The 15,352-nt window shown below is 46.1% G+C and overlaps 1 protein-coding gene across 1 annotated transcript; it reads left to right on the top strand.

Moving 5' to 3' along the window:
• Window positions 1–12,625: 12,625 nt before the first annotated feature.
• LOC114184444 lies at window positions 12,626–14,305 on the top strand. The gene is made up of 5 exons (XM_028071753.1): window positions 12,626–12,814; window positions 12,907–12,980; window positions 13,061–13,187; window positions 13,267–13,510; window positions 13,935–14,305. Exons 1-5 carry the CDS (start codon window positions 12,626–12,628, stop codon window positions 14,303–14,305), a joined length of 1,005 nt encoding a protein of 334 aa, XP_027927554.1.
• The last annotated feature ends 1,047 nt before the right edge of the window (window positions 14,306–15,352 follow it).

Raw genomic sequence — 15,352 nt, 5'->3', positions numbered from 1 at the left:
GGCCTTGACTTGGGCCCCAGCTTGGGCCATGAGTGGGCCTGGTCCTAAAGCAGGTCTTAGAGGTGTACTGGGGCATGGATGTTAACCAACTTTCTAGACAGGTAGTCGGCCGAGACCGACTACTTGCCTAGATGGCTGGTGTTGATGACATTCGAGTACTAGTTAGTATGTGGTCTTGACATGTGTGTTACTTACTTGATTGAGTTTGGTTAGGTACAGTACACCAGTCCCCCAGCCTTGTCCGATATGGGTTGTCGGTCAAGGATAACATGTGTAGGTGAACCGACGAAACCGGCTAGGTGTGATACACCAGTCCCCCAGCCTTTAAGTGTGGTGAACAGTGTTAAGGCTTGGAAGTGTCAGAAGGCAGGTGAAAGGGCGTCAGGTGGTCACATCGTTTTGCTTTTGGCGCCGCCGTTTTTTTTATGTGTCATATATTTCACAATGATGGTGTCGCTTGGTCTGGGGGTCCATTTTGGCGGGAAGAGCTTGAGTCCTTTGGGAGCGTGGAGTATAAATACGGGTTTGAATACAGCTGATGGTTTGCTTGGTTCATTTGCGAGTTTTGAAAACAGAGATCTTGTGCGCGTCCTTTTGTCCGACTAGTTCCCAATTTCCGCCGACATCTTTCCGTAAAAAATCAAACAGGTATGTCTAGTAGCGATAGCTCATCGTTATGTACATCTAGTAGTAGTCAAAGTACAGAGTCAGATAGGAGTAGAGGTGACCGGTTCCGTGGAGAGGGTGAGAGTGCTGGAGTTGGCACAAGCGGGGTGCCAATGGAAGTAGTGAGGGAGGTCCGAGAAGATCCCCCTGAAGAGCTGGAGGAAAGCAACTGGGCGGCTAGGGGTGGCTATGCGTGGGTGGCCTCTGATGTTCGTGAGCAGTCATCCCTGTTCAGGTGGTCTCGTCTGCTGAATTCTTGGCTGAATTGTACACCCGTCATTTCTAAAGGGTTTAGTGGAGATATTGTGTCATTAGAAAGAGTGAGCGCCATAGACCGGGTATGCCATGGGCAAGAAGGGGCTGCTGAGAAGTTCTTCTATATGTACATGTGCCACTTTTCTCAACTTCACATACGGCTGCCATTAGATGACTTTACTATGGGTGTGCTGCGGGCTCTGAACGTGGCGCCTACTCAGTTGCACCCTAACAGTTGGGCGTACTTACAGGCTTTCCGCATCTTGTGCGAATCGCTGTACTTGGAGCCTTCACCATACGCGTTCCTATATTTTTATGATACCAGACCCCGGAGACCGGCTACCTGGCTATCATTGATCAGCCGTCCGAGCATTAGCAGATTGGACGCCTTCTCCCAATCTTTCAAGCATTTCAAGGATGGATACTTCAAGGTTGTGGTGAAGGAGGGAGGCGAGAAGTATTTTTTGAATGCGGATGGGAGTACTAAATTCCCTTTTAGTTGGACCAACAACCCTTCGCGGTACAAGGATATGGGGATGGAGGAGTTGTCGTCCGGAGACAGGGAGGTGGTCGGGATGTTATTAAGATTTGTGGATAAGTTGCCCACTAAGGGCTTAGTTAGGGTTTATAATTCGGTGCATCCGATTATAGATATTGAAGGTATCTGTTTGTTACTTAATCTATGTTAGTGATGCTAAGTTGTTTTGATCCGAGATGTGATATGTTATTGCAGGGCATATGGCGCAATCCGGCAAGAAGAACTTGGCGCTTTTCCAAGCGCTGAGGAAGGAGATGGCCGCCAAGGCCAAGGAGGCTGGGAAGACTGATGTTCCCAATTTGCAGGAGTCTGTGGTAGAAGTACATGTGCATGGCAGCACTAAGAGGAAAGCTGAACTACCGCCTCGTCCGGAGAGGGCTAAGGACGTGAAGAAGGTGAGGGCGGCCATTCTTGGATCAAGTAGTGGGGCTGGGTCGGCTAGTGGGGAGAAGCTGCCGGAGGCTGGGCTGATTGAGTTGCCCGAGATATCAATTAGGAAAGATATCGCAATAAACCTCCCGGACACTGTTGTGAATTCTATTGATAACATGGAGGTTGATCACATTGTGAGGACAATGGTTGAATTTGGAAGTAAGGCATTGGTCTTGGGTCGCCGGGTGGGGTCACTTTACCGACGGGAAGTGAAGGAGGTGACGGAGTTACAAGGCAAGGTGGACAAACTTGTTGAGGAGAAGGCGGCGCTGGAGAAGGAGAAGGAGGGATGGGAAGCTGAGAGAAAAAGGTTGGCATCGTGGAAAGTGCGCTGCTTGGATTCGGAGGAGAAGTTGAACAAGCGCGTTGGGGAGCTGGAGGAAGATTATGACGACTTGAAAGACAAGTACGAGGGAGCTGTCGGCGAGTTGGATGACCTGAAGAACAGTGTTATTCAGGAGCACATAAACGGCTTTGAGAAGGGTTTGCGGCAGGCAGCCTTTTTCTATAAAGATGTGAATACACTGGATTCAAGGTTTGATGTAGATAAAGATGTGATTGATGGAAAACTGGTGGGTGAGGACGAAGAGGTTGGGGGGGAGGCGCCAGAGGCGGAAAAGGAAATGGATGCAACCGCGGAGGGTGATGGCAACCAGACAGCTTAGGATGTAGTTTTTCATATCGTTTTATTTCGTAATGAATCCTAAGTCTGTAATAACTCGCATAATGTTTTGATTTGTTTTTAATATGATGCATGTTGTGGATATATACCTGTTCTGTGGTTGTTGATGATAGCATGTGATAGGAATATGAGGTATGTTGTGTTGTATGTGTATTTAACTAGGGGAACGTTAGTGGCGTTTGCATGTTAATCACGAGTACGGGGTGTTCGACCCAGGCCGCTTACTTGTGGTAAGGGTGGGGAACTTAAGTGAATTAAACACAAGTAAAGGGTGTTCGACCCAGGCCGCTTACTTGTGGTAAGGGTGGGGAACTTAAACGAATTAATCACGAGTACGGGGTGTTCGACCCAGGCCGCTTACTTGTGGTAAGGGTGGGGAACTTAAACGAATTAAACACAAGTAAAGGGTGTTCGACCCAGGCCGCTTACTTGTGGTAAGGGTGGGGAACTTAAACGAATTAAACACAAGTAAAGGGTGTTCGACCCAGGCCGCTTACTTGTGGTAAGGGTGGGGAACTTAAACGAATTAATCACGAGTACGGGGTGTTCGACCCAGGCCGCTTACTTGTGGTAAGGGTGGGGAACTTAAATGAATTAAACACAAGTAAAGGGTGTTCGACCCAGGCCGCTTACTTGTGGTAAGGGTGGGGAACTTAAACGAATTAAACACAAGGGTGTTCGACCCAGGCCGCTTACTTGTGGTAAGGGTGGGGAACTTAAACGAATTAAACACAAGTAAAGGGTGTTCGACCCAGGCCGCTTACTTGTGGTAAGGGTGGGGAACTTAAACGAATTAAACACGAGTAAAGGGTGTTCGACCCAGGCCGCTTACTTGTGGTAAGGGTGGGGAACTTAAACGAATTAAACACAAGTAAAGGGTGTTCGTGCATGGAGGTGGGTGGGTGAAGGTAGACATTGTTGGCGAAGGGTCCGGGTTGCAGGGTGAGGGTCATGCATTGGAGTATCATCTCCTGGTTAAGGTGTGGTGTGCGGAGGGCGGCCTTGCTGAAGCGGTCGATGAATGCTCTGAGTGGTTCGTTGGGCTCCTGTCTGATGCCCAGTAAGGACATGGTGGTGGTTTGGTGGGGACGGCTGCCGGCGAAATGTGTGGAGAACATGTGGGAAAGGGTGTCGAAATTATCAATGGAATAGGGTGGGAGGGTGGTGAACCACTCGAGGGCGGGGCCTTTGAGTGTTGTGGGGAAAGCCTTGCAGAAGACTGCGTCCTGGGACGTGTATAAGGCGACGTGTGTGATGTAAACTTTCAAGTGTTCATCTGGGTCAGTTTCGCCAGTGTAGCGATCGAGGTTGAATGGTTCCCACTGGGTTGGGAGAGGGGTGTTAGCTATAAAGTCTGTGAACGGGTGGCGGCGTCTGGGCTGGTGGGGGGTGGGAATGTGGGGTGGGGGTGGGTAGTTGATCATGGTAGGAAAAGTGGAGGTGATGTTGTGAGGGGGGATGTGGGTTGTGGGGAGATATGGGGGGTTGTAGGGTGGGACGTATGCGGTATGGAGAGTAGTGGGTAGGTTGTGGGGAATGTGGGTTGTTGAGGGTGCTGTAATCCCTGGGTGATTGGGTGGGAAGCTTTGGGGGTGTGTAGTGGTGAGAGGGGTTTGTTGGGTGGAGGTGAAGGTGTGGGGGGTGGGGTTGTATTCACTCTCTTCCTCTGTAGGTTGGAAAGCCGGAGATTTCACGGTTTCAGAGGTCTCTTTGGTTTTTCCCTTGAGGTCAGCATCTGCCTCGATTCTCCTCCTGAGGCGGGAGTTCTCTTGTTTGAGCACTTCTATTTCTTCAGCGTTACGCTTCTTCAGGTTTGCAATCTCCTGTTGCATCTTCATCTGGCCGTCTAGGAGGGCGACCAAGTCGGGGGTGACGCCAGGAGGTCCAGAGGGACCAGCGTCAACTTGCTTGCTAGCTCCAGCTTTGCTGCGGGTAGAAACCATCTTCGGAGAAGAACGGGTACTAAGGATGTTTGTCTCGTGCCCCACGGTGGGCGCCAATTGTTCCTGCAGAGGTACAAATAAGATAAGTTAGGCACGAGAGTCACCTTACCATGTAGTCCGCTATCTCCTTAGTTGGCTTCTTCCCCTTCGATACATGTCAACTTGGACCCAGGAGGGGTTACCTGCAGAAGGATCTCCGAAGCTCAAGTGAGTCAAGGTTCTCAAGAGTCAAATCAGCAATTAATGAAAAGCGTACCTTTAAATGATGGGGTCCACGTGTATTTATAGAGTATTAATGACGTTTGACCATTTCATGGGCTGGGCCTTGACTTGGGCCCCAGCTTGGGCCATGAGTGGGCCTGGTCCTAAAGCAGGTCTTAGAGGTGTACTGGGGCATGGATGTTAACCAACTTTCTAGACAGGTAGTCGGCCGAGACCGACTACTTGCCTAGATGGCTGGTGTTGATGACATTCGAGTACTAGTTAGTATGTGGTCTTGACATGTGTGTTACTTACTTGATTGAGTTTGGTTAGGTACAGTACACCAGTCCCCCAGCCTTGTCCGATATGGGTTGTCGGTCAAGGATAACATGTGTAGGTGAACCGACGAAACCGGCTAGGTGTGATACACCAGTCCCCCAGTCTTTAAGTGTGGTGAACAGTGTTAAGGCTTGGAAGTGTCAGAAGGCAGGTGAAAGGGCGTCAGGTGGTCACATCGTTTTGCTTTTGGCGCCGCCGTTTTTTTTATGTGTCATATATTTCACAATGATGGTGTCGCTTGGTCTGGGGGTCCATTTTGGCGGGAAGAGCTTGAGTCCTTTGGGAGCGTGGAGTATAAATACGGGTTTGAATACAGCTGATGGTTTGCTTGGTTCATTTGCGAGTTTTGAAAACAGAGATCTTGTGCGCGTCCTTTTGTCCGACTAGTTCCCAATTTCCGCCGACATCTTTCCGTAAAAAATCAAACAGGTATGTCTAGTAGCGATAGCTCATCGTTATGTACATCTAGTAGTAGTCAAAGTACAGAGTCAGATAGGAGTAGAGGTGACCGGTTCCGTGGAGAGGGTGAGAGTGCTGGAGTTGGCACAAGCGGGGTGCCAATGGAAGTAGTGAGGGAGGTCCGAGAAGATCCCCCTGAAGAGCTGGAGGAAAGCAACTGGGCGGCTAGGGGTGGCTATGCGTGGGTGGCCTCTGATGTTCGTGAGCAGTCATCCCTGTTCAGGTGGTCTCGTCTGCTGAATTCTTGGCTGAATTGTACACCCGTCATTTCTAAAGGGTTTAGTGGAGATATTGTGTCATTAGAAAGAGTGAGCGCCATAGACCGGGTATGCCATGGGCAAGAAGGGGCTGCTGAGAAGTTCTTCTATATGTACATGTGCCACTTTTCTCAACTTCACATACGGCTGCCATTAGATGACTTTACTATGGGTGTGCTGCGGGCTCTGAACGTGGCGCCTACTCAGTTGCACCCTAACAGTTGGGCGTACTTACAGGCTTTCCGCATCTTGTGCGAATCGCTGTACTTGGAGCCTTCACCATACGCGTTCCTATATTTTTATGATACCAGACCCCGGAGACCGGCTACCTGGCTATCATTGATCAGCCGTCCGAGCATTAGCAGATTGGACGCCTTCTCCCAATCTTTCAAGCATTTCAAGGATGGATACTTCAAGGTTGTGGTGAAGGAGGGAGGCGAGAAGTATTTTTTGAATGCGGATGGGAGTACTAAATTCCCTTTTAGTTGGACCAACAACCCTTCGCGGTACAAGGATATGGGGATGGAGGAGTTGTCGTCCGGAGACAGGGAGGTGGTCGGGATGTTATTAAGATTTGTGGATAAGTTGCCCACTAAGGGCTTAGTTAGGGTTTATAATTCGGTGCATCCGATTATAGATATTGAAGGTATCTGTTTGTTACTTAATCTATGTTAGTGATGCTAAGTTGTTTTGATCCGAGATGTGATATGTTATTGCAGGGCATATGGCGCAATCCGGCAAGAAGAACTTGGCGCTTTTCCAAGCGCTGAGGAAGGAGATGGCCGCCAAGGCCAAGGAGGCTGGGAAGACTGATGTTCCCAATTTGCAGGAGTCTGTGGTAGAAGTACATGTGCATGGCAGCACTAAGAGGAAAGCTGAACTACCGCCTCGTCCGGAGAGGGCTAAGGACGTGAAGAAGGTGAGGGCGGCCATTCTTGGATCAAGTAGTGGGGCTGGGTCGGCTAGTGGGGAGAAGCTGCCGGAGGCTGGGCTGATTGAGTTGCCCGAGATATCAATTAGGAAAGATATCGCAATAAACCTCCCGGACACTGTTGTGAATTCTATTGATAACATGGAGGTTGATCACATTGTGAGGACAATGGTTGAATTTGGAAGTAAGGCATTGGTCTTGGGTCGCCGGGTGGGGTCACTTTACCGACGGGAAGTGAAGGAGGTGACGGAGTTACAAGGCAAGGTGGACAAACTTGTTGAGGAGAAGGCGGCGCTGGAGAAGGAGAAGGAGGGATGGGAAGCTGAGAGAAAAAGGTTGGCATCGTGGAAAGTGCGCTGCTTGGATTCGGAGGAGAAGTTGAACAAGCGCGTTGGGGAGCTGGAGGAAGATTATGACGACTTGAAAGACAAGTACGAGGGAGCTGTCGGCGAGTTGGATGACCTGAAGAACAGTGTTATTCAGGAGCACATAAACGGCTTTGAGAAGGGTTTGCGGCAGGCAGCCTTTTTCTATAAAGATGTGAATACACTGGATTCAAGGTTTGATGTAGATAAAGAAGTGATTGATGGAAAACTGGTGGGTGAGGACGAAGAGGTTGGGGGGGAGGCGCCAGAGGCGGAAAAGGAAATGGATGCAACCGCGGAGGGTGATGGCAACCAGACAGCTTAGGATGTAGTTTTTCATATCGTTTTATTTCGTAATGAATCCTAAGTCTGTAATAACTCGCATAATGTTTTGATTTGTTTTTAATATGATGCATGTTGTGGATATATACCTGTTCTGTGGTTGTTGATGATAGCATGTGATAGGAATATGAGGTATGTTGTGTTGTATGTGTATTTAACTAGGGGAACGTTAGTGGCGTTTGCATGTTAATCACGAGTACGGGGTGTTCGACCCAGGCCGCTTACTTGTGGTAAGGGTGGGGAACTTAAGTGAATTAAACACAAGTAAAGGGTGTTCGACCCAGGCCGCTTACTTGTGGTAAGGGTGGGGAACTTAAACGAATTAATCACGAGTACGGGGTGTTCGACCCAGGCCGCTTACTTGTGGTAAGGGTGGGGAACTTAAACGAATTAAACACAAGTAAAGGGTGTTCGACCCAGGCCGCTTACTTGTGGTAAGGGTGGGGAACTTAAACGAATTAAACACAAGTAAAGGGTGTTCGACCCAGGCCGCTTACTTGTGGTAAGGGTGGGGAACTTAAACGAATTAATCACGAGTACGGGGTGTTCGACCCAGGCCGCTTACTTGTGGTAAGGGTGGGGAACTTAAATGAATTAAACACAAGTAAAGGGTGTTCGACCCAGGCCGCTTACTTGTGGTAAGGGTGGGGAACTTAAACGAATTAAACACAAGGGTGTTCGACCCAGGCCGCTTACTTGTGGTAAGGGTGGGGAACTTAAACGAATTAAACACAAGTAAAGGGTGTTCGACCCAGGCCGCTTACTTGTGGTAAGGGTGGGGAACTTAAACGAATTAATCACGAGTACGGGGTGTTCGACCCAGGCCGCTTACTTGTGGTAAGGGTGGGGAACTTAAACGAATTAAACACGAGTAAAGGGTGTTCGACCCAGGCCGCTTACTTGTGGTAAGGGTGGGGAACTTAAACGAATTAAACACAAGTAAAGGGTGTTCGTGCATGGAGGTGGGTGGGTGAAGGTAGACATTGTTGGCGAAGGGTCCGGGTTGCAGGGTGAGGGTCATGCATTGGAGTATCATCTCCTGGTTAAGGTGTGGTGTGCGGAGGGCGGCCTTGCTGAAGCGGTCGATGAATGCTCTGAGTGGTTCGTTGGGCTCCTGTCTGATGCCCAGTAAGGACATGGTGGTGGTTTGGTGGGGACGGCTGCCGGCGAAATGTGTGGAGAACATGTGGGAAAGGGTGTCGAAATTATCAATGGAATAGGGTGGGAGGGTGGTGAACCACTTGAGGGCGGGGCCTTTGAGTGTTGTGGGGAAAGCCTTGCAGAAGACTGCGTCCTGGGACGTGTATAAGGCGACGTGTGTGATGTAAACTTTCAAGTGTTCATCTGGGTCAGTTTCGCCAGTGTAGCGATCGAGGTTGAATGGTTCCCACTGGGTTGGGAGAGGGGTGTTAGCTATAAAGTCTGTGAACGGGTGGCGGCGTCTGGGCTGGTGGGGGGTGGGAATGTGGGGTGGGGGTGGGTAGTTGATCATGGTAGGAAAAGTGGAGGTGATGTTGTGAGGGGGGATGTGGGTTGTGGGGAGATATGGGGGGTTGTAGGGTGGGACGTATGCGGTGTGGAGAGTAGTGGGTAGGTTGTGGGGAATGTGGGTTGTTGAGGGTGCTGTAATCCCTGGGTGATTGGGTGGGAAGCTTTGGGGGTGTGTAGTGGTGAGAGGGGTTTGTTGGGTGGAGGTGAAGGTGTGGGGGGTGGGGTTGTATTCACTCTCTTCCTCTGTAGGTTGGAAAGCCGGAGATTTCACGGCTTCAGAGGTCTCTTTGGTTTTTCCCTTGAGGTCAGCATCTGCCTCGATTCTCCTCCTGAGGCGGGAGTTCTCTTGTTTGAGCACTTCTATTTCTTCAGCGTTACGCTTCTTCAGGTTTGCAATCTCCTGTTGCATCTTCATCTGGCCGTCTAGGAGGGCGACCAAGTCGGGGGTGACGCCAGGAGGTCCAGAGGGACCAGCGTCAACTTGCTTGCTAGCTCCAGCTTTGCTGCGGGTAGAAACCATCTTCGGAGAAGAACGGGTACTAAGGATGTTTGTCTCGTGCCCCACGGTGGGCGCCAATTGTTCCTGCAGAGGTACAAATAAGATAAGTTAGGCACGAGAGTCACCTTACCATGTAGTCCGCTATCTCCTTAGTTGGCTTCTTCCCCTTCGATACATGTCAACTTGGACCCAGGAGGGGTTACCTGCAGAAGGATCTCCGAAGCTCAAGTGAGTCAAGGTTCTCAAGAGTCAAATCAGCAATTAATGAAAAGCGTACCTTTAAATGATGGGGTCCACGTGTATTTATAGAGTATTAATGACGTTTGACCATTTCATGGGCTGGGCCTTGACTTGGGCCCCAGCTTGGGCCATGAGTGGGCCTGGTCCTAAAGCAGGTCTTAGAGGTGTACTGGGGCATGGATGTTAACCAACTTTCTAGACAGGTAGTCGGCCGAGACCGACTACTTGCCTAGATGGCTGGTGTTGATGACATTCGAGTACTAGTTAGTATGTGGTCTTGACATGTGTGTTACTTACTTGATTGAGTTTGGTTAGGTACAGTACACCAGTCCCCCAGCCTTGTCCGATATGGGTTGTCGGTCAAGGATAACATGTGTAGGTGAACCTGGTGTACTGTACCTAACCAAACTCAATCAAGTAAATAGTACACATGTCAAAACCACATACTACCTAATACTCGGATGCCATCAACACAAGCCATCTAGGCAAGTAGTCGGTCTCGGCCGACTACCTGCCTACAAAGTTGGTCAAACATCAATACTCCAGTACACCTCTAAGACCTGTTTTAGGGCCAGGCCCACTCATGGCCCAAGCTAGGGCCCAAGTCAAGGCCCAGCCCATAGAATGGTCAAACGTCCTTAATGTTCTATAAATACGCGTGGACCCCATCATTTAAAAGGTACGCATTCATTAATTGCTGATTTGACTCTTGAGAGCTTTGACTTACTTGAGCTTCGGAGATTCTTCTGCAGGTAACCCCTCCTGGGTTCAAGCCGACATGTATCGAATGGGAAGAGGCCAGCTAAGGAGATAGCGGACTACATGATAAGGTGACGCTCGTGCCTAACTCATCTTATTTGTCCTTCTGCAGGAACAATTGGCGCCCACCGTGGGGCTCGAGACAAACATCCTTAGTACCCGTTTTTCTCCGAAGATGGTTTCTACCCGCAGCAAAGCTGGAGCTAGCAAGCAAGTTGACACTGGTCCCTCTGGACCTCCTGGCATCACCCCTGACTTGGCCGCCCTCCTAGACGGCCAGATGAAGATGCAACAGGAAATTGCAAACCTGAAGAAGCGTAAAGCGGAAGAGATAGAAGTGCTCAAACAAGAGAACTCCCGCCTCAGGAGGAGAATCGAGGCAGATGCCGACCTGAAGGGAAAAGCCAAAGAGACCTCTGAAGCCGTGAAGTCTCCGGCTTTCCAACCTACAGAGGAAGAGAGCGAATACAACCCCACCCTTACCACAAGTAAGCGGCCTGGGTCGAACACCCTTTACTTGTGTTTAATTCGTTTAAGTTCCCCACCCTTACCACAAGTAAGCGGCCTGGGTCGAACACCCTTTACTTGTGTTTAATTCGTTTAAGTTCCCCACCCTTACCACAAGTAAGCGGCCTGGGTCGAACACCCTTTACTTGTGTTTAATTCGTTTAAGTTCCCCACCCTTACCACAAGTAAGCGGCCTGGGTCGAACACCCTTTACTTGTGTTTAATTCGTTTAAGTTCCCCACCCTTACCACAAGTAAGCGGCCTGGGTCGAACACCCTTTACTTGTGTTTAATTCGTTTAAGTTCCCCACCCTTACCACAAATAAGCGGCCTGGGTCGAACACCCTTTACTTGTGTTTAATTTGTTTAAGTTCCCCACCCTTACCACAATTAAGCGGCCTGGGTCGAACACCCTTTACTCGTGTTTAACATGCAAACGCCAACAACGTTCCCCTAGTTAAATACACATACAACACAACATATATCATACTCCTATTACATGCTATCATCAACAACCACAGAACAGGTATATATCCACAACATGCATCGTATTAAAAACAAATCAAAACATTGTACGAGTTATTACACACTTAGGATTCATTGCGCAACAAAACAATATGAAAAACAACATCCTAAGCTGTCTGGTTGCCATCACCCTCCACGGTTGCATCCGCTACCTTTTCCGCCTCGGGCGCCTCCCCCCTAACCTCTTCCTCACCCTCTTCGTCCTCACCCACCAGCTTTCCACCAATCACGTCTTTATCAACATCAAACCTTGAATCCAGTGTATCCACATCTTTATAGAAAAAGGCCGCCTGCCGCAAACCCTTCTCAAAGCCGTTTATGTGCTCCTGAATAACACTGTTCTTCAGGTCATCCAACTCGCCGACAGCTCCGTCGTACTTGTCTTTCAAGTCGTCATAATCTTCCTCCAGCTCCCCAATGCGTTTGTTCAACTTCTCCTCCGAATCTAAGCAACGCACCTTCCACGTCGCCAACCTTTTCCTCTCAGCTTCCCATCCCTCCTTCTCCTTCTCCAGCGCCGCCTTCTCCTCAACAAGTTTGTCCACCTTACCTTGTAACTCCGTCACCTCCTTCACTTCCCGTCGGTAAAGTGACCCCACCCGGCGACCCAGGACCAATGCCTTACTTCCAAATTCAACCATTGTCCTCACAATGTGATCAACCTCCATGTTGTCAATAGAATTCACAACAGTGTCCGGGAGGTTTATTGCGATGTCTTTCCTAATTGATATCTCGGGCAACTCAATCAGCCCAGCCTCCGGCAGCTTCTCGTGGCAGAATTGTTGATAATATAGTAAGTTAAGTTGAGCATGAGACTCTATACCAAGATGATGAGCTTATTCAACTTCAAGTCGTGCTACATGTTGTTTCAGACTTCATTCAAGATTCTCTTGCTCATGTTAGTGGCGGGGGAGAAGAAATCGATATACACTTACTAAATGATACAAACATAGAAGAAGAAAGTGAGGAATATTTCAAGTGAGGGTGACATCGATAGTGATGACACAAATACTTCTTCGGTAATTCATGCATTAAAAGTGATTTTATATCCTGTGTTAACTCACACATTTGCATGTAGGAAACATGATCAGGTTTGAGCCTTTTATCATAATTAGCTAATATGTTTATTGAAAATTGATGATTCCAACATGTTTACTCTATTAGATGTTATATATGCAATAAGTTTCACTTGTAGATGACACTAAAAGGGATAGGTGGCCACACACCACCTAATCGTGGTGGTCGTATACCAACTAATCGTGGTGGTCAAGGTGTCCATGTTGGTGAGAGAGCTTCACCCAACACCAACTCTCCCATTTCTTCTACTCATCCAACAACTATGGAATCTACACGTCCTACCTATGAAAGACCCCCACTTCCTATAGTGTAGGAGCATCATGCTAATCATTTTGTAGGAAAATCATCTCCTGTTGCCTTTTCTACAAGGCTAATATGAATCAACTTTCACCAATACAGGGATCAATTATAGTTGAGTATGAATCTGACAATGTTGTTGATCAAAGGTCGTGGCTTCATGCTGAAAAAGGAGAGTAAGTAAAATTTAATTTTATTTGTTATTCTTCGATGTCATTATTTGTATCTACCATTTTGACAATATGTTTGAACATAGATTTACAACAGCAAATGGTCCTTCTATTGTAATCTCACACATCATCAAGAAACAATTTGATGAACCCAGTCCCAATTGGAAGAAAATTCAAATTGAACTTCGAGACATATGGTTTAAAGAGTTTAAGGTAATTCCAACTATGTTTATGTTTAAAATTTAATTTTATTATTCTACTATGTTTGTTTTCTAACTTATTTTTCATGCAGAAAGAGTATAGGTGGGATCCTGAACAAGAACGAGTCATAAGATCAATTTTTGATACAAAAGGCTCACGTATTCTGAAAAATGCAATGAACAAAGTTAGGACTGGTCAAGATAAAAGGACTTGGATTCCAACAACTGTTCGAGCAACCTTAGACCTACATTGGAGTTCTATAAAATTCCAAAACAAAAGTGTCGTTGCCAAGGCAAATCGGGTTGTTGAGAAGGGAGCCTATGCATATTGTGGTGGTTCTATATTTACAACAACTCACTTTGAGAAAATGGTAATCTTATTATCTATTTAAATTTTACATTTAATTTAAATACAATATATTAGACTTACGTATTCAATTTATGTTGTGCTTAAATATATGTATACTAAGGAGTTATAACGACCACCAAATACATGGGAGGTTGTAGAAAGAACAAAAAAATTAAAGACTAAAGAGTGTGTTAATGGTAAGACCCATGACCTTGCGGTATGTTTAAACTTTAAGTTATACTTTAATGTTTGTTACAAGTTTTCTTCACAATAATAACCTTTTTTACTTCATTTTTAGGACAAATATAAGCAACGACGAGATGAAGCCTAACAAAATCAAATGCCTTAAGGATCATCTTTAGAGAACTCATGTTGCCTCCATTGATGACAATGAAATATACTTTACTGTAGCTGGAGGTGGAAATAAAAAGGGTAATGTGTATGGACTTGGTGCATTAAGTAAAAGGTTTACTACTTCTATAGGTGCTTACTCTAGTACTAGTCAAACTCCAGTAGTTCATCAAATAGAAGAAATGCATGGAACTATTCAAAAATTAAATGTTGAACTTACGGCAAAGGATGCCAAGGAGAGGACATTTGAAGAAAAGATGAAGCACTTGATAAAAAATCACAAGCAACAAAGTGAACGCATGCATCAACAAGTTGAGCAAATGAAACTTATTTTGCAGCACATCCAATTCAAGAGTCCTATGCCAACTGCTCCTTCTTATCTTCCTAGTACTGATGATATAATAGACCAGTCTTGTGATGGTGGACCATAGGATCATTAGTTATAATTTTAATTGTATGATGATTTCAAATTTGCTTACAACTATATCCATTTTCCTTTTTGGAAATGGTTCTTCTGACTAGAATATCTTGGATCATGTAATAGATATACTTTTAATTTTTATATTAGTCTTTAATACATTATATATTTGACTTGATTGTTGTTTAGTATAATTAAATGTTTAAATATTGTGTATAAGCAGGTAAAATTATGTATTCAAATGTAGCCATAAAAGATATTGTTGCTGATTCTTTTTTTGTCATTAATTTAGCCACCGATTTAGCCACCAAAATATATTTCTAGCTATTCATTTCTAGTTTTTGCCACCAATTTAGCGACAAAAAAAAATAATTAGAAAAACACTGTTCATTATTAGTTACCGAAAACAAATGGTCGCTATTTTATCACATTTGTGACCGAATTAGCGACCAAACTAGTTTAAAATCATATATTATTTTTTTGTCGTTAGTGACCAAAAAAAAGGGTCGCTAAATTTTGAATACTAGCTACCAAATTAGCTACTAAATTTTTGGTGACTAAATTGGTCTCCAAAAGGTAAACGCGACCTATCCTTTTAGCGACCGATTAGAGACTAATTTCGGTGGCTATTTAGCGACCAAATATCGATTCGGTCACTAAGTGGTTTGCGACTAGGGTTTTTGCCACTAATTCTGTTTAGTCTCTATTTCAGTCGCTAAACGCATTTTTTTTGTAGTGATTCAATGTTTTATGTTGTGACGAGTACAACACTGTGGTTGCATTGTTGTTACTTTCTACAAAGTTTTACTTCCAATATAATGTCAATGACATAAATAAATTTGTTTTAGTATGCTTTAAACTTGAGCCAACAATTTAATTTGCATGACACCAAACTTGAATTTTTGCCTCTACAATGGTCAAGATTTGAACAATAACATTGTGCATGGATAATATACCTAATTACTCTCTTTTAATTTGCATATAAACATTATGTGGTAGCCACTCTTTGAAGTTTAGCCACTTTTCTATTTTCTTATCATTTATGTTTCCAACTTATGTC

This window comes from Vigna unguiculata, chromosome 5, assembly GCF_004118075.2.
Source record: "Vigna unguiculata cultivar IT97K-499-35 chromosome 5, ASM411807v1, whole genome shotgun sequence".
Lineage (NCBI taxonomy): Eukaryota > Viridiplantae > Streptophyta > Magnoliopsida > Fabales > Fabaceae > Vigna > Vigna unguiculata.
This window is presented reverse-complemented; position numbering and strand designations above follow the sequence as displayed.